This window comes from Carcharodon carcharias, chromosome 7 (genome assembly GCF_017639515.1).
Source record: "Carcharodon carcharias isolate sCarCar2 chromosome 7, sCarCar2.pri, whole genome shotgun sequence".
Lineage (NCBI taxonomy): Eukaryota > Metazoa > Chordata > Chondrichthyes > Lamniformes > Lamnidae > Carcharodon > Carcharodon carcharias.
The window spans coordinates 83,032,213-83,046,523 of NC_054473.1; the positions used below are offsets into that span (position 1 = coordinate 83,032,213).

At 45.1% G+C, this 14,311-nt stretch overlaps 1 protein-coding gene across 1 annotated transcript in view; it reads right to left on the reverse strand.

The window, feature by feature from the left end:
• LOC121280009 (cadherin-related family member 4-like) overlaps positions 1-14,311 on the reverse strand; it is an 83,616-nt gene that overhangs the window by 54,529 nt on the left and 14,776 nt on the right. Inside the window, exon 6 of the mRNA XM_041191640.1 lies at positions 6,848-6,978. Within this exon, the coding sequence (XP_041047574.1) occupies positions 6,848-6,978 (131 nt within the window). The remainder of the gene's footprint in view (positions 1-6,847; positions 6,979-14,311) is intronic.

The following is a 14,311-nucleotide window of genomic DNA, read 5'->3' on the forward strand; positions in this document are numbered from 1 at the left end:
TCGGCCCCCTAAGCCTGCGCCGATCATATTGCCTGTCAACTAAAACATTTTGCACTTCGGGGGTCTGTATCCCTCTATTCCCATCCTATTCATGTATTTGTCAAGCTGCCTCTTAAACACCACTATCGTACCTGCTTCCACCACCTCCTCTGGCAGCAAATTCCAGACACTCACTACCCTCTGCGTAAAAAACTTGCCCTGCACATCTCCTCTAAAGTTTTCTCCTCTCACCTTAAATCTATGTCCCCTAGTAATTGACTCTTCCACCCTGGGAAAAAGCTTCTGACTATCTACTCTGTCCATGCCACTCATAATTTTGTAAACTTCTATCAAGTCGCCCCTCAATCTCCGTCGCTCTAGTGAGAACAATCTGAGTTTCTCCAACCTCTCCTCATAATTAATAACCTCCAGACCAGGCAGCATCCTCAAAAACCTCCTCTGCACCCTCTCCAATGCCTCCATATCCCTCTGGTAATGTGGTGACCAGAATTGCACGCAATATTCCAAGTGTGGCCTAACCAAGGTTCTATACAGCTGTAGCATGACTTCCCAGCTTTTATGCTCAATACCTCTGCTGATGAAGGCAAGCAATGCCATATGCCTTCCTGACTACCTTATCCACCTTTGTTGCCACTTTCAGTAACCTGTGGACCTGTACACTCAGATCCCTCTGCCTGTCGATGCACTTAAAGGTTCTGCCATTTACTGTATAATTCCTACCTGTATTAGACCTTCCAAAATGCATTACCTCGCATTTGACCGGATTAAACTCCATCTGCCATTTCTCCGCCCAAGTCTCCAACCGATCTATATCACGTTGTATCCTTTGACAATCCTCTTCATTATCTGCAACTCCTCCAACCTTAGTGTCATCTGCAAACTTACTAATTAGCCCAGTTAGATTTTCCTCCAAATAATTTACATATACTACAAACAGCAAAGGTCCCAGCACTGATCCCTGTGGAACACCACTAGTCACAACTCTCCATTCAGAAAAGCACCCTTCCACTGCTACCCTCTGTCTTCTATGACCAAGCCAATTCTGTATCCATCTTGCCAACTCACCTCTGATCCCATGCAAGTTTACCTTCTGTACCAGTCTGCCATGAGGGACCTTGTCAAAGGCCTTACTGAAATCCATGTAGATAACATCCACTGCCCTTCTATTGTCAATCATCTTTGTCACTTGCTCGAAAAACTCGATCAAGTTACTGAGACATGACCTCCCCTTCACAAAACCATGCTGCCTCTCACTAATACGTCCATTTGCTTCCAAATGGTGGTAAATCCTGTCACTAAGAATCTTCTCCAATAATTTACCTACCACTGACATAAGGCTCACCGGCCTGTAATTTCCTGGATTATCCCTGCTACCCTTCTTAAACAATGGAACAACATTGGCCATTCTCCAGTCCTCTGAGACCTCACCCGTAGCCAGTGAGGATACAAAGATTTCTGTCTGAAATCTCCTCTCTTGCCACCCTCAGTACTCTGGGGTAGATCCCATCTGGCCCTGGGGACTTATCCACCTTAATATTCTTCAAGGCATCTAACGCCTCCTCTTTTTTGATCTCAACTTGATCCAGGCTATCTACACACTCTTCCCTAGACAAATCGACCGCTAAGTCCTTCTCTTTGGTGAATACTGATGAGAAGTACTCATTTAGTATCTCTCCTATTTCTTCTGGCTCCACACACAGATTCCCACTTCTGTCCCTGAGTGGGCCTACCCTTTCCCTGGCTACCCTCTTACTTTTTACATATGTATAAAAGGCCTTGGGATTTTCCTTAATCCTGGTTGCCAATGACTTTTCATGACCCCTTTTAGCCCTCCTGACTCCTTTCTTAAGTTTCTTCCTACTTTCTTTATATTCTCCATGGGCTTCATCTGTTCCCAGCCTTCTAGCCCTTATGAATGCTTCCCTTTTCTATTTGACTAATCTCACAATATCCTTCGTTATCCAAAGTTCCTGAAACTTGCCATACTTATCCTTTATCCTAGCAGGAACATGCTGGTCCTGAATTCTTATCAACTGACGTTTGAAAGCCCCCCCACATGCCAGTTGTTGATTTGCCCTCAAACATTCACCTCCAGTCTAGATTCCTCAGTTCCTGCCTAATATTGTTATAATTAGCCTTCCCCCAATTAAGCACCTTAACCCAAGGACTAAAAACAAAAAAACTGCAGATGCTGGAAATCCAAAACAAAAACAGAATTACCTGGAAAAACTCAGCAGGTCTGGCAGCATCGGCGGAGAAGAAAAGAGTTGACGTTTCGAGTCCTCATGACCCTTCGACAGAACTTGAGTTCGAGTCCAGGAAAGAGCTGAAATATAAGCTGGTTTAAGGTGTGTGTGTGGGGGGGCGGAGAGATAGAGAGACAGAGAGGTGGAGGGGGGGTGGTGTGGTTGTAGGGACAAACAAGCAGTGATAGAAGCAGATCATCAAAAGATGTCAACGACAATAGTACAATAGAACACATAGGTGTTAAAGTTAAAGTTGGTGATATTATCTAAACGAATGTGCTAATTAAGAATGGATGGTAGGGCACTTAAGGTATAGCTCTAGTGGGGTTTTTTTTATAATGGAAATAGGTGGGAAAAGGAAAATCTTTATAATTTATTGGAAAAAAAAAGGAAGGGGGAAACAGAAAGGGGGTGGGGATGGGGGAGGGAGCTCACGACCTAAAGTTGTTGAATTCAATATTCAGTCCGGAAGGCTGTAAAGTCATGAGGACTCGAAACGTCAACTCTTTTCTTCTCCGCCGATGCTGCCAGACCTGCTGAGTTTTTCCAGGTAATTCTGTTTTTGTAAAGTCCCTAGTCGGAAGATGAGGTGTTGTTCCTCCAGTTTGCGTTGGGCTTCACTGGAACAATGCAGCAAGCCAAGGACAGACATGTGGGCAAGAGAGCAGGGTGGAGTGTTAAAATGGTAAGCGACAGGGAGGTTTGGGTCATTCTTGCGGACAGACCGCAGGTGTTCTGCAAAGCGGTCGCCCAGTTTACGTTTGGTCTCTCCAATGTAGAGGAGACCACATTGGGAGCAACGGATGCAGTAGACTAAGTTGGGGGAAATGCAAGTGAAATGCTGCTTCACTTGAAAGAAGTGTTTGGGTCCTTGGACGGTGAGGAGAGAGGAAGTGAAGGGGCAGGTGTTGCATCTTTTGCGTGGGCATGGGGTTGTGCCATCTCATCTTTCATTGGACTGGTACAGTCAGTGAGAAATCCATACCATTAGGCTCGACTGGATTTAGGCCCATGGACCCAAGTAAAGGGTCATCACTCTCACCTCATTGCCCACGGAATCTGTTTTATTTATGGAGATATGGGCAGTGGCTCTTCCCCCCACCGATCATTGTGGCATAGTGTGAGGAAGTGACATTCAGCAGTATTTCTTTTTTTAAATTCTTTCATGGGATGTGGGCACACTGGCAAACATAGAAACATAGAAAATAGGAGCAGGAGTAGGCCATTCAGCCCTTCAAGCCTGCTTCGCCATTCATCACGAACATGGCTGATCATCCAACTCAATAGCCTGCTCCTGCTTTCTCCCCATATCCTTTGATCCATTTCACCCCAAGAGCTATATCTAACTCCTCCTTAAAAACATACAATGTTTTGGCCTCAACTACTTTCTGTAATAACGAATTCCACAGGCTCACCACTCTCTGGGTGAAGAAATTTCTCCTCATCTCAGTCCTAAATGGTCTATCCCATATCCGCAGACTGTGACCCCTGGTTCTGGACTCCCTCACCATCGGGAACATCCTTCCTGCATCTACTCTGTCTAGTCCTGTTAGAATTTTATAGCTTTCTATGAGATCCCCCCTCATTCTTCTGAGCTCCAGTAAATATAATCCTAACCGACTCAATCTCTCCTCATATGTCAGTCCCACCATCCCAGGAATCAGTCTGGTAAATCTTCACTGCACGTCCTCTTTGGAAGAACATCCTTCTTTAGATAAGGAGACCAAATCTGCACACAATATTCCAGGTGTGGTCTCACCAAGGCCCTGTATAATTGCAGCAAGACATCCCTGTTCCTTTACTCGAATCCTCTCGCTATGAAGGCCAACATACCATTCGCCTTCTTTACCACCTGCATGCTTACCTTCAGCGACTGGTATGAGAACACCCAGGTCTCGTTACACATTCCCTTCTCAATTTATAGCCATTCAGCTAATAATCTGCCTTCCTGTTTTTGCTACCAAAGTGGTTAACCTCACATTCATCCACAATATACAGCGTCTGACATGCATTTGCCCACTTGCTCAGCTTGTCCAAATCACATTGAAGCATCTCTGCATCCCCCTCACAGCTCACCCTCCCACCCAGCTTTGTGTCATCTGCAAATTTGGAGAAATTACAGTTCCCTCATCTAAATCATTAATATATATTGTGAATAGCTGGGGTCCCAGTACCAATCCCTGCGGTACCCCACTAGTCACTGCCTGCCATTCGAAAAAAGACCCGTTTATTCCTACTCTTTGTTTTCTGTCTGCCAATCAGTTTTCTATCCATCTTAATACACTACCCCCAATCCCATGCACTTTAATTTTACACGCTAATTTCTTATGTGGGACTTTGTCAAAAGCCTTCTGAAAGTCCACATCCACTGGTTCCCCCCTCATCAACTCTAATAGTTACATCCTTGAAAAATTCCAGTAGATTTCTCAAGCAAGATTTCCCTTTCGTAAATCTATGCTGAATCTGTCTGATTCTGACACTGTTTTCCAAGTGCTCAGATACTAAATCTAGACTCTAGAATTTTCCCCACGACTGACGTCAGGCTGACAGGTCTTTAATTCCCTGTTTTCTCTCTGCCTCCCTTTTTAAATAATGGGGTTACATTAGCTACCCTCCAATCTATAGGAACTGTTCCAGAGTCTATAGAATCTCGGAAGATGACCACCAATGCATCCAATATTTCCAGGGCCACTTCTTTAAGTACTCTAGAATGTAGATTATCAGGCCCTGGGGATTTATTGGCCTTCAATCCCATCAATTTCCCCAGCACCATTTCCCTACTAATACTGATTTCTTTCAGTTCCTCCCTCTCACTAAACCCTGTGATCCCCAACATTTCTGGTATGTTATTTTTGTCCTCCTTCGTGAAGACAGAACCAAAGTATGTATTTAGTTGGTCAGCCATTTCTTTGTTCCCCGTTATAAATTCCCCTGTTTCTTACTGTAAGGGACCTACATTTGTCTTCACCAATCTTTTTCTCTTCACATACATATAGAAACTTTTATAGTCAGATTTTATGTTCCCCTCAAGCTTACTCTTGTATTCTATTTACCCCTTCTTAACCAATCCCTTGGTCCTCCTTTGCTGAATTCTAAACTGCTCCCAATCCTCAGGTCTGTTGTTTTATCTGGCCAATTTGAATGCCTCTTCCTTGGATCTAATACTACCTCTAATTTCCCTTGTAAGCCATGGTTTGGCCACCTTTCCTGTTTTACTTTTGTGCCAGACAGGAATAAGCAATTGTTGCAGTTCACCCATGCACTGTTTGAATGTTTGCTATTGCCTATCCACTGTCATCCCTTTAAGTAACATTTCCCAATCCATCATAGCCAACTTGTGCCTCATATCATTGTAGTTTCCTTTATTAAGATTCAGAACCCTAGTCTCAGAATCAACTACATCTCTCTCCATCTTGATGAAGGATTCTATCATATTATGGTCGCTCATCCCCAAGGGGACTCGCACAACTAGATTGCCAATTATTCCTTTCTCATTGCACAATACCCAGTCTAGGATGACCTGTTCACTAGTTGGTTCCTCAACATATTGGTCCAGAAAACCATCCTGTATACACACCAGGAATTCCCCCTCTACGGTATTGTTACTAATTTGTTTTGCCCAATCAATATGCAGATTAAAGTCACTCATAATTACAGATGTTCCTTTATTGCATGTGTCTCTAATGTCCTGTTTAATGCTATTCCCGACATCACCACTACAGTTTGGGGGTCTATAAACAACCCCCAGTAATATTTTTTGCCCTTAGTGTTTCTCAGCTCTAACCATATAGATTCCACATCATCGGAGCTAATAACTTTTCTCACTATTGCGTTAATTTCCTCTTTAACCAGCAATGCAACTCCACCGCCTTTTCCTTTTCATCTGTCCTAGCATTTGTTGCCCATCCCTAATTGCCCTTGAACTGAGTGGCTTGCCAGGCCATTTAAGGGGGCAGTTAAGAGTCAGCCATATTGCTGTGAGTCTGGATTCACATGTAGGCCAGGCTGGGTAAGGATGGCAGATTTCCTTCCCTAAAGGACATTAGTGAACCAAATGGGTTTTTATGACAATCGATGATAGTTTCATGGTCACCATTACTGAGACTAGCTTTATATTCCAGATTCATTTCATTCCATCAGCTGCTGTGGTGTGATTTGAACCCATGTCCTCAGAGCATTAGTCTGGGTCTCTGGATTACTAGTCATGTAACATAACCGCTACGTCACCATCTCCCCAGCCCCCAGGCTAAATCCACTCTAACAGAGAGTCTGTTACTGTGCAAAATGGTGCACAGAGGTGGGTTTCAAGCATTCATCTCAGCAAAATACAAATAGAATAATTAAATAAAATCAGACAACACCAATGTTGAAATTGCTAGGCAAATACAACCGAAAGTCCATCCAATTCAGCTACAATCTTGGTAATCATGGGATACGATGATGGAGGAATTGTCAATTAATCATTGTAATCAATCACCGTCAGGTGAGCTGAGGAAAATCTCGTGGTGGGAAGTTTTGGAAACCATGTGTAGGTGTTACACATTCACTACCTCCCACTGCCTCTCTTCCCCATCACACAGTTTGTTGATCGAGCAACTTACCCTCAACAATCTGGAAGGTTGGGTTGAAGGCTGTCAGGTGATAGTTTACCCTGTCACCTGTAGCAGTCACCTTTGCCACATGAAACTCAGGCCCTTGATTCTCTGGGATGCTGACAGTCATGGGAACAGATCTGCAAGGGAGATTTCAGTTAGCAAGGCAGCAGGCACCATTAATGTGGACAGCAGTTGTCATGGAGATGACTCAATGACCGAGCAATATCACGGTTGTTGGAAACATGACCTTAGCTGTGCTGTTCGGTCAGATGTCTGACAAATAAAGCATCGTATTGGGATTAAGCCACATGACCAATATTGCCTTTACACTCCAACCATCCTGCCCAACCCGCAGGCACATTAATAATATCAGACCCTGTGATCCAAACTAGACTCAGGTAATATCTAAACACAGCATTCTCAAGTACCTGGTGCCTGGGAGTGTGGAACTCTGAAATACCTCAACACTTACTCAGGGGTACCAGGCTGTTCCACCTGCCCAGGGCAACAAACATTACATGGAAAAGGAGGGGACATGGCTGGTGTACTGCTCTTTATTTACCTCAGTGTAACCTTTCTGTTCTTGTTCCAACACCCCGCACCCACCCCCAGCTCCTGCCTCAGTCTGGCTTACTATCCAAGATCACCCCCCACCTCCCAAGATCACCCCCCACTTCCAAGATCACCCCCACCATCCAAGATCACTCCCCAACTCACAAAATCACTCTCCATCTCCCAAGATCATTCCCCCACTACCACACGCCACAGATGATTGTTGCTCTGCCAACTACACACTAACCCCAAACTACTAACAGAGCCTGATTAAAGCTGCAGAGAAACAGAGCTGTTGGTATCTTGTTACTATGGCGCCTGATACCCACACTCCCTTTCATGTGTACATTCATCATTGTAAGAATGTCAGTGATAATGTTGATTCATTGCAGGCCTGTGGGTATCTGGCTCCTGTTCAGCGCACTGGGGAGCCCTGACACGGAAACTAGGAGGTTGATGAACCCGTGCTTACAGACTGTCTTGTGCTGATAGTCAGACCAGCCGCTGATCTGCACCCTCAGTTACCAGCTTCACAGGGCAGCAGCTCCCCAAAGACTCTGTGGATGTCCCATGCAATGTGGTCCTGAACCACAAATACCAGGAATCTCCCATCTTTTCACTATGCATCAAAAACAAATGTCAGCCAGGGTAGGAGCAGGGGTGCCATGGATTGGGCTCAGTACCCCAGGGCTAAGAGGGTGGGGGGTCATACAGTGAAAGGTAGTTCTGAACGGAACGAGGGATGGAGCCGGCCTTGGCTATGCTGTCTGACAGTGGCAAATAGCTCTCTCAGTCTACGCTCAAATACAGAGAAGAGCAACTTGGATGAGGCACCAAGAGGTTGTTTGTCTTTGCAGAATCACTGTAGGGCAGGAGGAAGGGGAAGGAGGGAGATAAACTTCCAAAAAGCCATCGCAAGTGATGGATTATCCTGTGCAGCAGCAACACTCTCGATGGCCAACACTTAGGGTGCAAGTATTTATACTCCCCATCATCTGAGTGCCTAATGGAAGGAAGTTACCTCGATTGTGAGGTTGTCATTAATCCTTTTCAGCGTTATTATTACAATGGGGAATGGCCACATGAAAGAAGAGGTAGTGAGTGTACATACTGGGTTGCTGCGGCTACCCAGCAAGAAATTTCAATTAAGGTCACACACAGAAGATCCATCACTGGCATTTTGCCAGGTCTGTTACACTTTCACTTTAACCCCGCCTCAAGTGTGTGTTGAGTCTTTCTGCCGGTAACAGAACCCTAGACAACCATTCAAATGGAACTCCAGACTCAGTAACATTGTTCAGACAGATACATACACAGGGAACATGCACACGGAGACAGGGGAATACACACACGGAGACTGGGGGCACACGTACACGGAGACAGGGAGCACACAGACATGGAGACAGGGGACACATGCGCACAGAGACAGGGGGCACACGCACATGGAGATGGGGAACACGCACACAGAGACAGGGGGAACACACACACAGAGACAGGGAGAACACATACAGTGGGACAGAGGATACACACAGGGACACACACCGGGGACATACAGTGGAATAGTGATTAGTTCAATACAGCAGAATGGATATGGATCACAGCAGGTTGAATAATCGCCCAACCAGCAGAGGCACCTGATCCAACTGTACAGCAGGACCAGCTGAAGAGGCATTTTAGGCTAACCCCAGCCACATCCATTCTTTCTACTAAATCTAATGAGAGTGAGGAGCTTGAAGTTATTAATGTCAGTGGAAGTAAACTATTGGGGGAACCAACGGGACTAGAAGCAGATAAATCCCCTGGACCTGGCAACCTGCATCCCAAGGTTTTTAAAGAGGTATTTGTTCCCAAGGATTAGAAGGTTGCAAAATTATTTGAAAAAGAGGAAGAGAGAAAACAAGAAACTATAGGACAGTTAGCCTAATGTCAGCAGTGGGCAGTATGCTGGAATCTATTATTAGAGACACGGACCGGAATTTATTGCCCTTCCTGGTGGCAAGTTTAGTGGTGGGGATTATTTAATTGGGAGGGATGGTGCAGGGTGGGTTCTTGCCTCTTTCCTGCCTCTGCCCCAATTAAATCCAGGGTCAGAATGCCCACAGACAACGTTCATGCCCCGAGGCCAATTGAGGCTCTTAAATGGGCAATTAATACCCACTTAAGGGCTTCATCCTACCATCACTGGCATTAACCCAGCAGCAGGTAGGGGATTGCCATCAAAGATGTCCAGAAAGCAAACCTTTTTGGGGTTGCTTGCAGACTTCTGGGGGTGGGCCCTCTTTCAAAGGCACTCAGTGTCTGATCAAAGCGTCACGAAGGGGTGGGGGTAGTGCTACTGAGAGCCACCCCCCTGCCCTTGCTGGTGCTTCCCTTCCCCCATGACCATCATCCTGCAATTTCCTATCCTGCCCTCACTCACCTATAGCCTGGATCCCTTCGTGATCCTGGGCCCCAGATGGGTGCACTACCGATGGCAGCCACTGCCTCCCCAATGGCACTGCTGAGCAATGGATAACTGCTGGCCTCTGATTGGCCAGTAGCTCTCGGTGGGTGGGACTTCCATCCCTTCACCCCACCACCCCTGCACCCTTCCCACCACTCCACCCCCTCCACCTCCTTCACCTCTCTCCCCCTACAACCCCCATGCTCCAGGGTCCTTGAAATCTGGGAAGGACAGCTGCTGCCCAGCTAAGTGCCGGATTGGCACTTAATGTGGTGGGCCTTCTTGAAAAGAGGTAATGTGCGGCTCTCCAGCCGGTGGGCAAGGCCCCTGTCCCCTACATTCAATTCCACACATGGTAACAGGGCACATAGAACATCTTAATATGATTAAGCAAAGTCAACATGGATTTCAGAAAGGGAAACAATGGTTGACAAATCTGTTCAAGTGTTTAAGGATGTAACTGGTAGGATAGATAAGGGGAATCAATGGGTGCAGTGCATTTGGATTTTCAAAAAGCATTTAATACGGTACCACACAAGAGATTATTGCACAGAATTAGGACTCATTTGAGGGTATAATACTTGCATGAATTGAGGATTTGCTAATGAACAAAAAATGAAGGAAAGAACCTCCCCAATTCTGATGAAGAGTAATATTAGACTCAAAACATTAACTCTGTTTCTCTCTCCACAGATGCTGCCAGCTCTGCTAAGTTTTTCCAGCATTTTTTGTTTTTATTTCAGATTTCCAGCACCACAGTATTTTGCTTTCACTAGACTGGTTTCTTGGGACTGTCCTCTGAGGAGAGATTGAGTAGACTAGGCCTATATCCCCTGGAGTTTAGAAGAATGAGAAGCGATCTCATTGAAGCGCATAAAATGTTTCCCTGACTGGAGAATCTAGAACACAAGGTCATAATCTCAGAATAAGGGATTAGCCATTTGGCACTGACATGAGGAGAAATCTCTTCATTGAAACCATTGTGAATCTTTTGGAATTCTTTACCTCAGTGAGCAGTGGATGCTCAGACAGATAGATTTTTGGGTACTAAGGGAATTAAGAGATATGGGGATGGTGCAGGAAGGGGGAGGTGCCAAAGGACTGGAGAACAGCTAATGTGGTTCTGCTATTTAAGAAGGGTTGTAGAGATAAGCCAGGGAATGACAGACCAGTGAGTCTCATGTCAGTAGGGAAACTATTGGAGAAAATTCTGAAGGAGAGAATCTATCTCCACTTGGAGAGGCAAGCTTTTATCAGGGATAGTCAGCATAGCCTTGTCAGAGGGAGGTCATGCCTAAAAAATTTGATTGAATTTTTTGAAAAGGTGACCAGGTGTGTAGATGGGGGTAGTGCAGTTGATGTAGTTTATATGGATTTCAGCAAAGCCTTTGACAAGGTCCCACATGGGAGACTTATAAAGAAGGCAAATGTACATGGGATACAGGGTAATTTGATAAGGTGGATTCAAAATTGGCTTAGTTGTAGGAGGCAGAGGGTGATGACAGAAGGATGCTTTAGTGACTGGAAGCTAGTGTCTATGTGGGGGATAGGATTAGTAAGTTTGCGGATAACAGAAAGATTGGCCGGGTGGTTAACAGTGAGGTTGAGTGTCTTGGGCTACAGGAAGATATAGACGGGATGGTCAAATGGGCAGGTAAGTACCTGGATGAGCACTTGGCACATCATAACATTCAAGGCTATGGACCAAGTGCTGGTAAATGAGATTAGGTAGGTAGGTCAGGTGTTTCTCATGTGTCGGTGCAGACTTGATGGGCCGATGGGCCGAAGGGCCTCTTCTGCACTGTGCGATCCTGTGTTTCTGTGGAGTTCAGGTTGGCAATCAGCCACGATCTTACTGAATAGTGGGGCAGGGTTGAGGGGCCAAATGGCCTCACCCGCTCCTATTTCTTATGTTTTTAAGTCCTACATCCTAAAGAATTAGCTGCAGTGATAGTGGGTGCATCGGTTGTGATCTTGCAAAATTCCCTAAACTCTGGAACTGCCTCAGTGGATTGGAAGGTAGAAAATGTGAGATGGTATGCAAAAAAGAGGAAGAAAGAACAGGAACTACAGGCTAGTTAACCTGACATCAGATAATAAGAAAATGCTAGAATCTATTATTAAGGAAGCCATCGCAAGGCATATAGAAAAACTATATGCTTAAGTGGAGTCAACACGGTTTTATGAGAGGGAAATTGTGTTGATAAATTTATGAGAACTTCTGAGTATGTAGGTAACAGGCTGGATAAAGGGAAACCTACTGATGTAGTCATGTTTTCAGTTTTCCAAAAGGTATTTGAAAAGATGCAACATAAAAGTTTAATATAAGAGAATTGCTCATGGAAATAGTCCATGTCCAAATGCAGCAAGACCTGGACAATATCCAGGCTTGGGCTGACAAGTGGCATATAACATTCCATAAGACCAAAGACGTAGGAACAGAAATAGGCCATTCGACATATGGAATCTGCTCTGCCATTCAATGAGATCAGCTGATCTGATAATCCTCAACTCGACTTTCTGGCCTTTTCCCCATAATCCTTGATTCCCTTACTGATTAAAAATCTGTCTATCTCAGCCTTGAATATACTTAACGACCCAGCATCTACAGCCCTCTGCAGTAAAGAATTCCACAGATTCACTACCCTTTAAGAGAAGAAATTCCTCCTCATCTCTGTCTTAAATGGGCGTCCCCTTACTCTGAGATTATGCCCTCTGATCCTAGACTCTTCCACAAAGGGAAACAACCTCTCAGCATCTACCTTGTCAAGCCCCCTAAGATTCTTATATGTTTCAATAAGGTCACCTCTCATTATTCTAAACTCCAATGAGTACAGGCCCAACCTACTCAACCTCTCCACATAAGAAAATTCCTCCATACTCGCAATCAACTTGGTGAACCTTCTCTGGACTGCTTCCAATGCCACTATATCTTTTCTTAGATAAGGGGACCAAAACTGTTCACAGTATTCCAGGTGTAGTCTCACTAGTGCCTTGTATAGTTTTAGCAAGACTTCCCTATTTTTATACTTGATTCCCTTGAGATAAAGGACAACATTCCATTTGCCTTCCCTATCTCCTGATGAATTTGTATGTTAACTTTCTGGGATTCATGCACGAGGACTCCCAAATCCCTCAGTGCTGCAGTTTTCTGCAGTTTTTTTCCATTTAAGTAATACTCAGCTCCTCTTGTCTCCCTGCCAAAGTGCATAACCTCACATTTTCCCACATTATATTCCATCTGCCAAGTTTTTGACCACTCACTTAACCTGTCTTTGTCCCTCTGTAGACTCCTTGTGTCATCCTCACCACTTGCCTTCCAACAATTTTTGTGTCATCCACAAAATTGGCGATAGTACATTCACTTCCTTCATCTCAGTCATTAATACATATTGTAAATAATTGTGGCCCTACCACTGATCCCTGTGGCACTCCACTAGTTACAGGTTGCCATCCAGAAAATGCCCCCCTTATCCCAACACTCTGTCTTATATTAGTTAGCCAATCCTCTATCCATGCTAATATATTACTCCCAACACCATGGGATCTTATCTTATTAAGTAGCCTTATGTGCGGTACATTATCGAATGCCTTTTAGAAATCCAAATATATGCCACCTACTGGTTCCCCTTTATCTATCCTGCTTGTTACCTCCTCAAAGAATCCTAATAAATTTGTCAGGCATGATATCCCTTGAAGGTTCTGCTTCTTAATATAGCTCCTAACTGTTCAAATACTTGCAGGGGAACCTCCTTTCTAGTCCTATCAATGTCATTGGGACCAACATAGACGACGACAACTAGATTCCTCCCCTCCCACTCCAAGTTCCTCCTCAGCCCCTGAGGAGATGTCCTTAACCCTGGCACCGGACAGGCAGTACAGCCTTCGGGACTCATGCTCGTGGCTGCAGAGAACAGTATCTAACCCCCTAATTATACTGTCCCCTACCACTACTATGTCCCTATTTCCTCCCTCCACTTGAATGGCTCCCTGTACCATGGTCAATTTGCTCATCCTTCCTGCAGTTCCTGCTCTTGTTCACACAGCTTGCAAGAACCTCGTAGCAGTTAGACAGTTGCAGGCGCGGAGGTTCATCCAACGTTACTCCCTGGTCCCCATGCCTGTCTCGCCTGCAGCCATACACTCCTATCCCTGATCACAGACCAAGTTTGAATTACCGAATCTGAGGGGTGTGATCGCTTCCTGGAACAAAGTGTCCAGGTAACTTTCCCCCTCCCTGATGCGATGCAATGCCTGCAGCTCGGACTCCAGCTCCTCAACTAGGATCCGAAGTTCCTCGAGCTGCAAATGCTTGGTACAGATGTGTTCGCTCTGGATCACCTTGGTGTCCAGCAGGACCCACATGCTGCAGCAGCAACACATCATCCATCCTGCCATCGCAATCGTATTTTATTTAATTTATTGATTAACTAGTCTAGTATCCCTGCTCTTTACACTTGAAGAATCCCCCACTC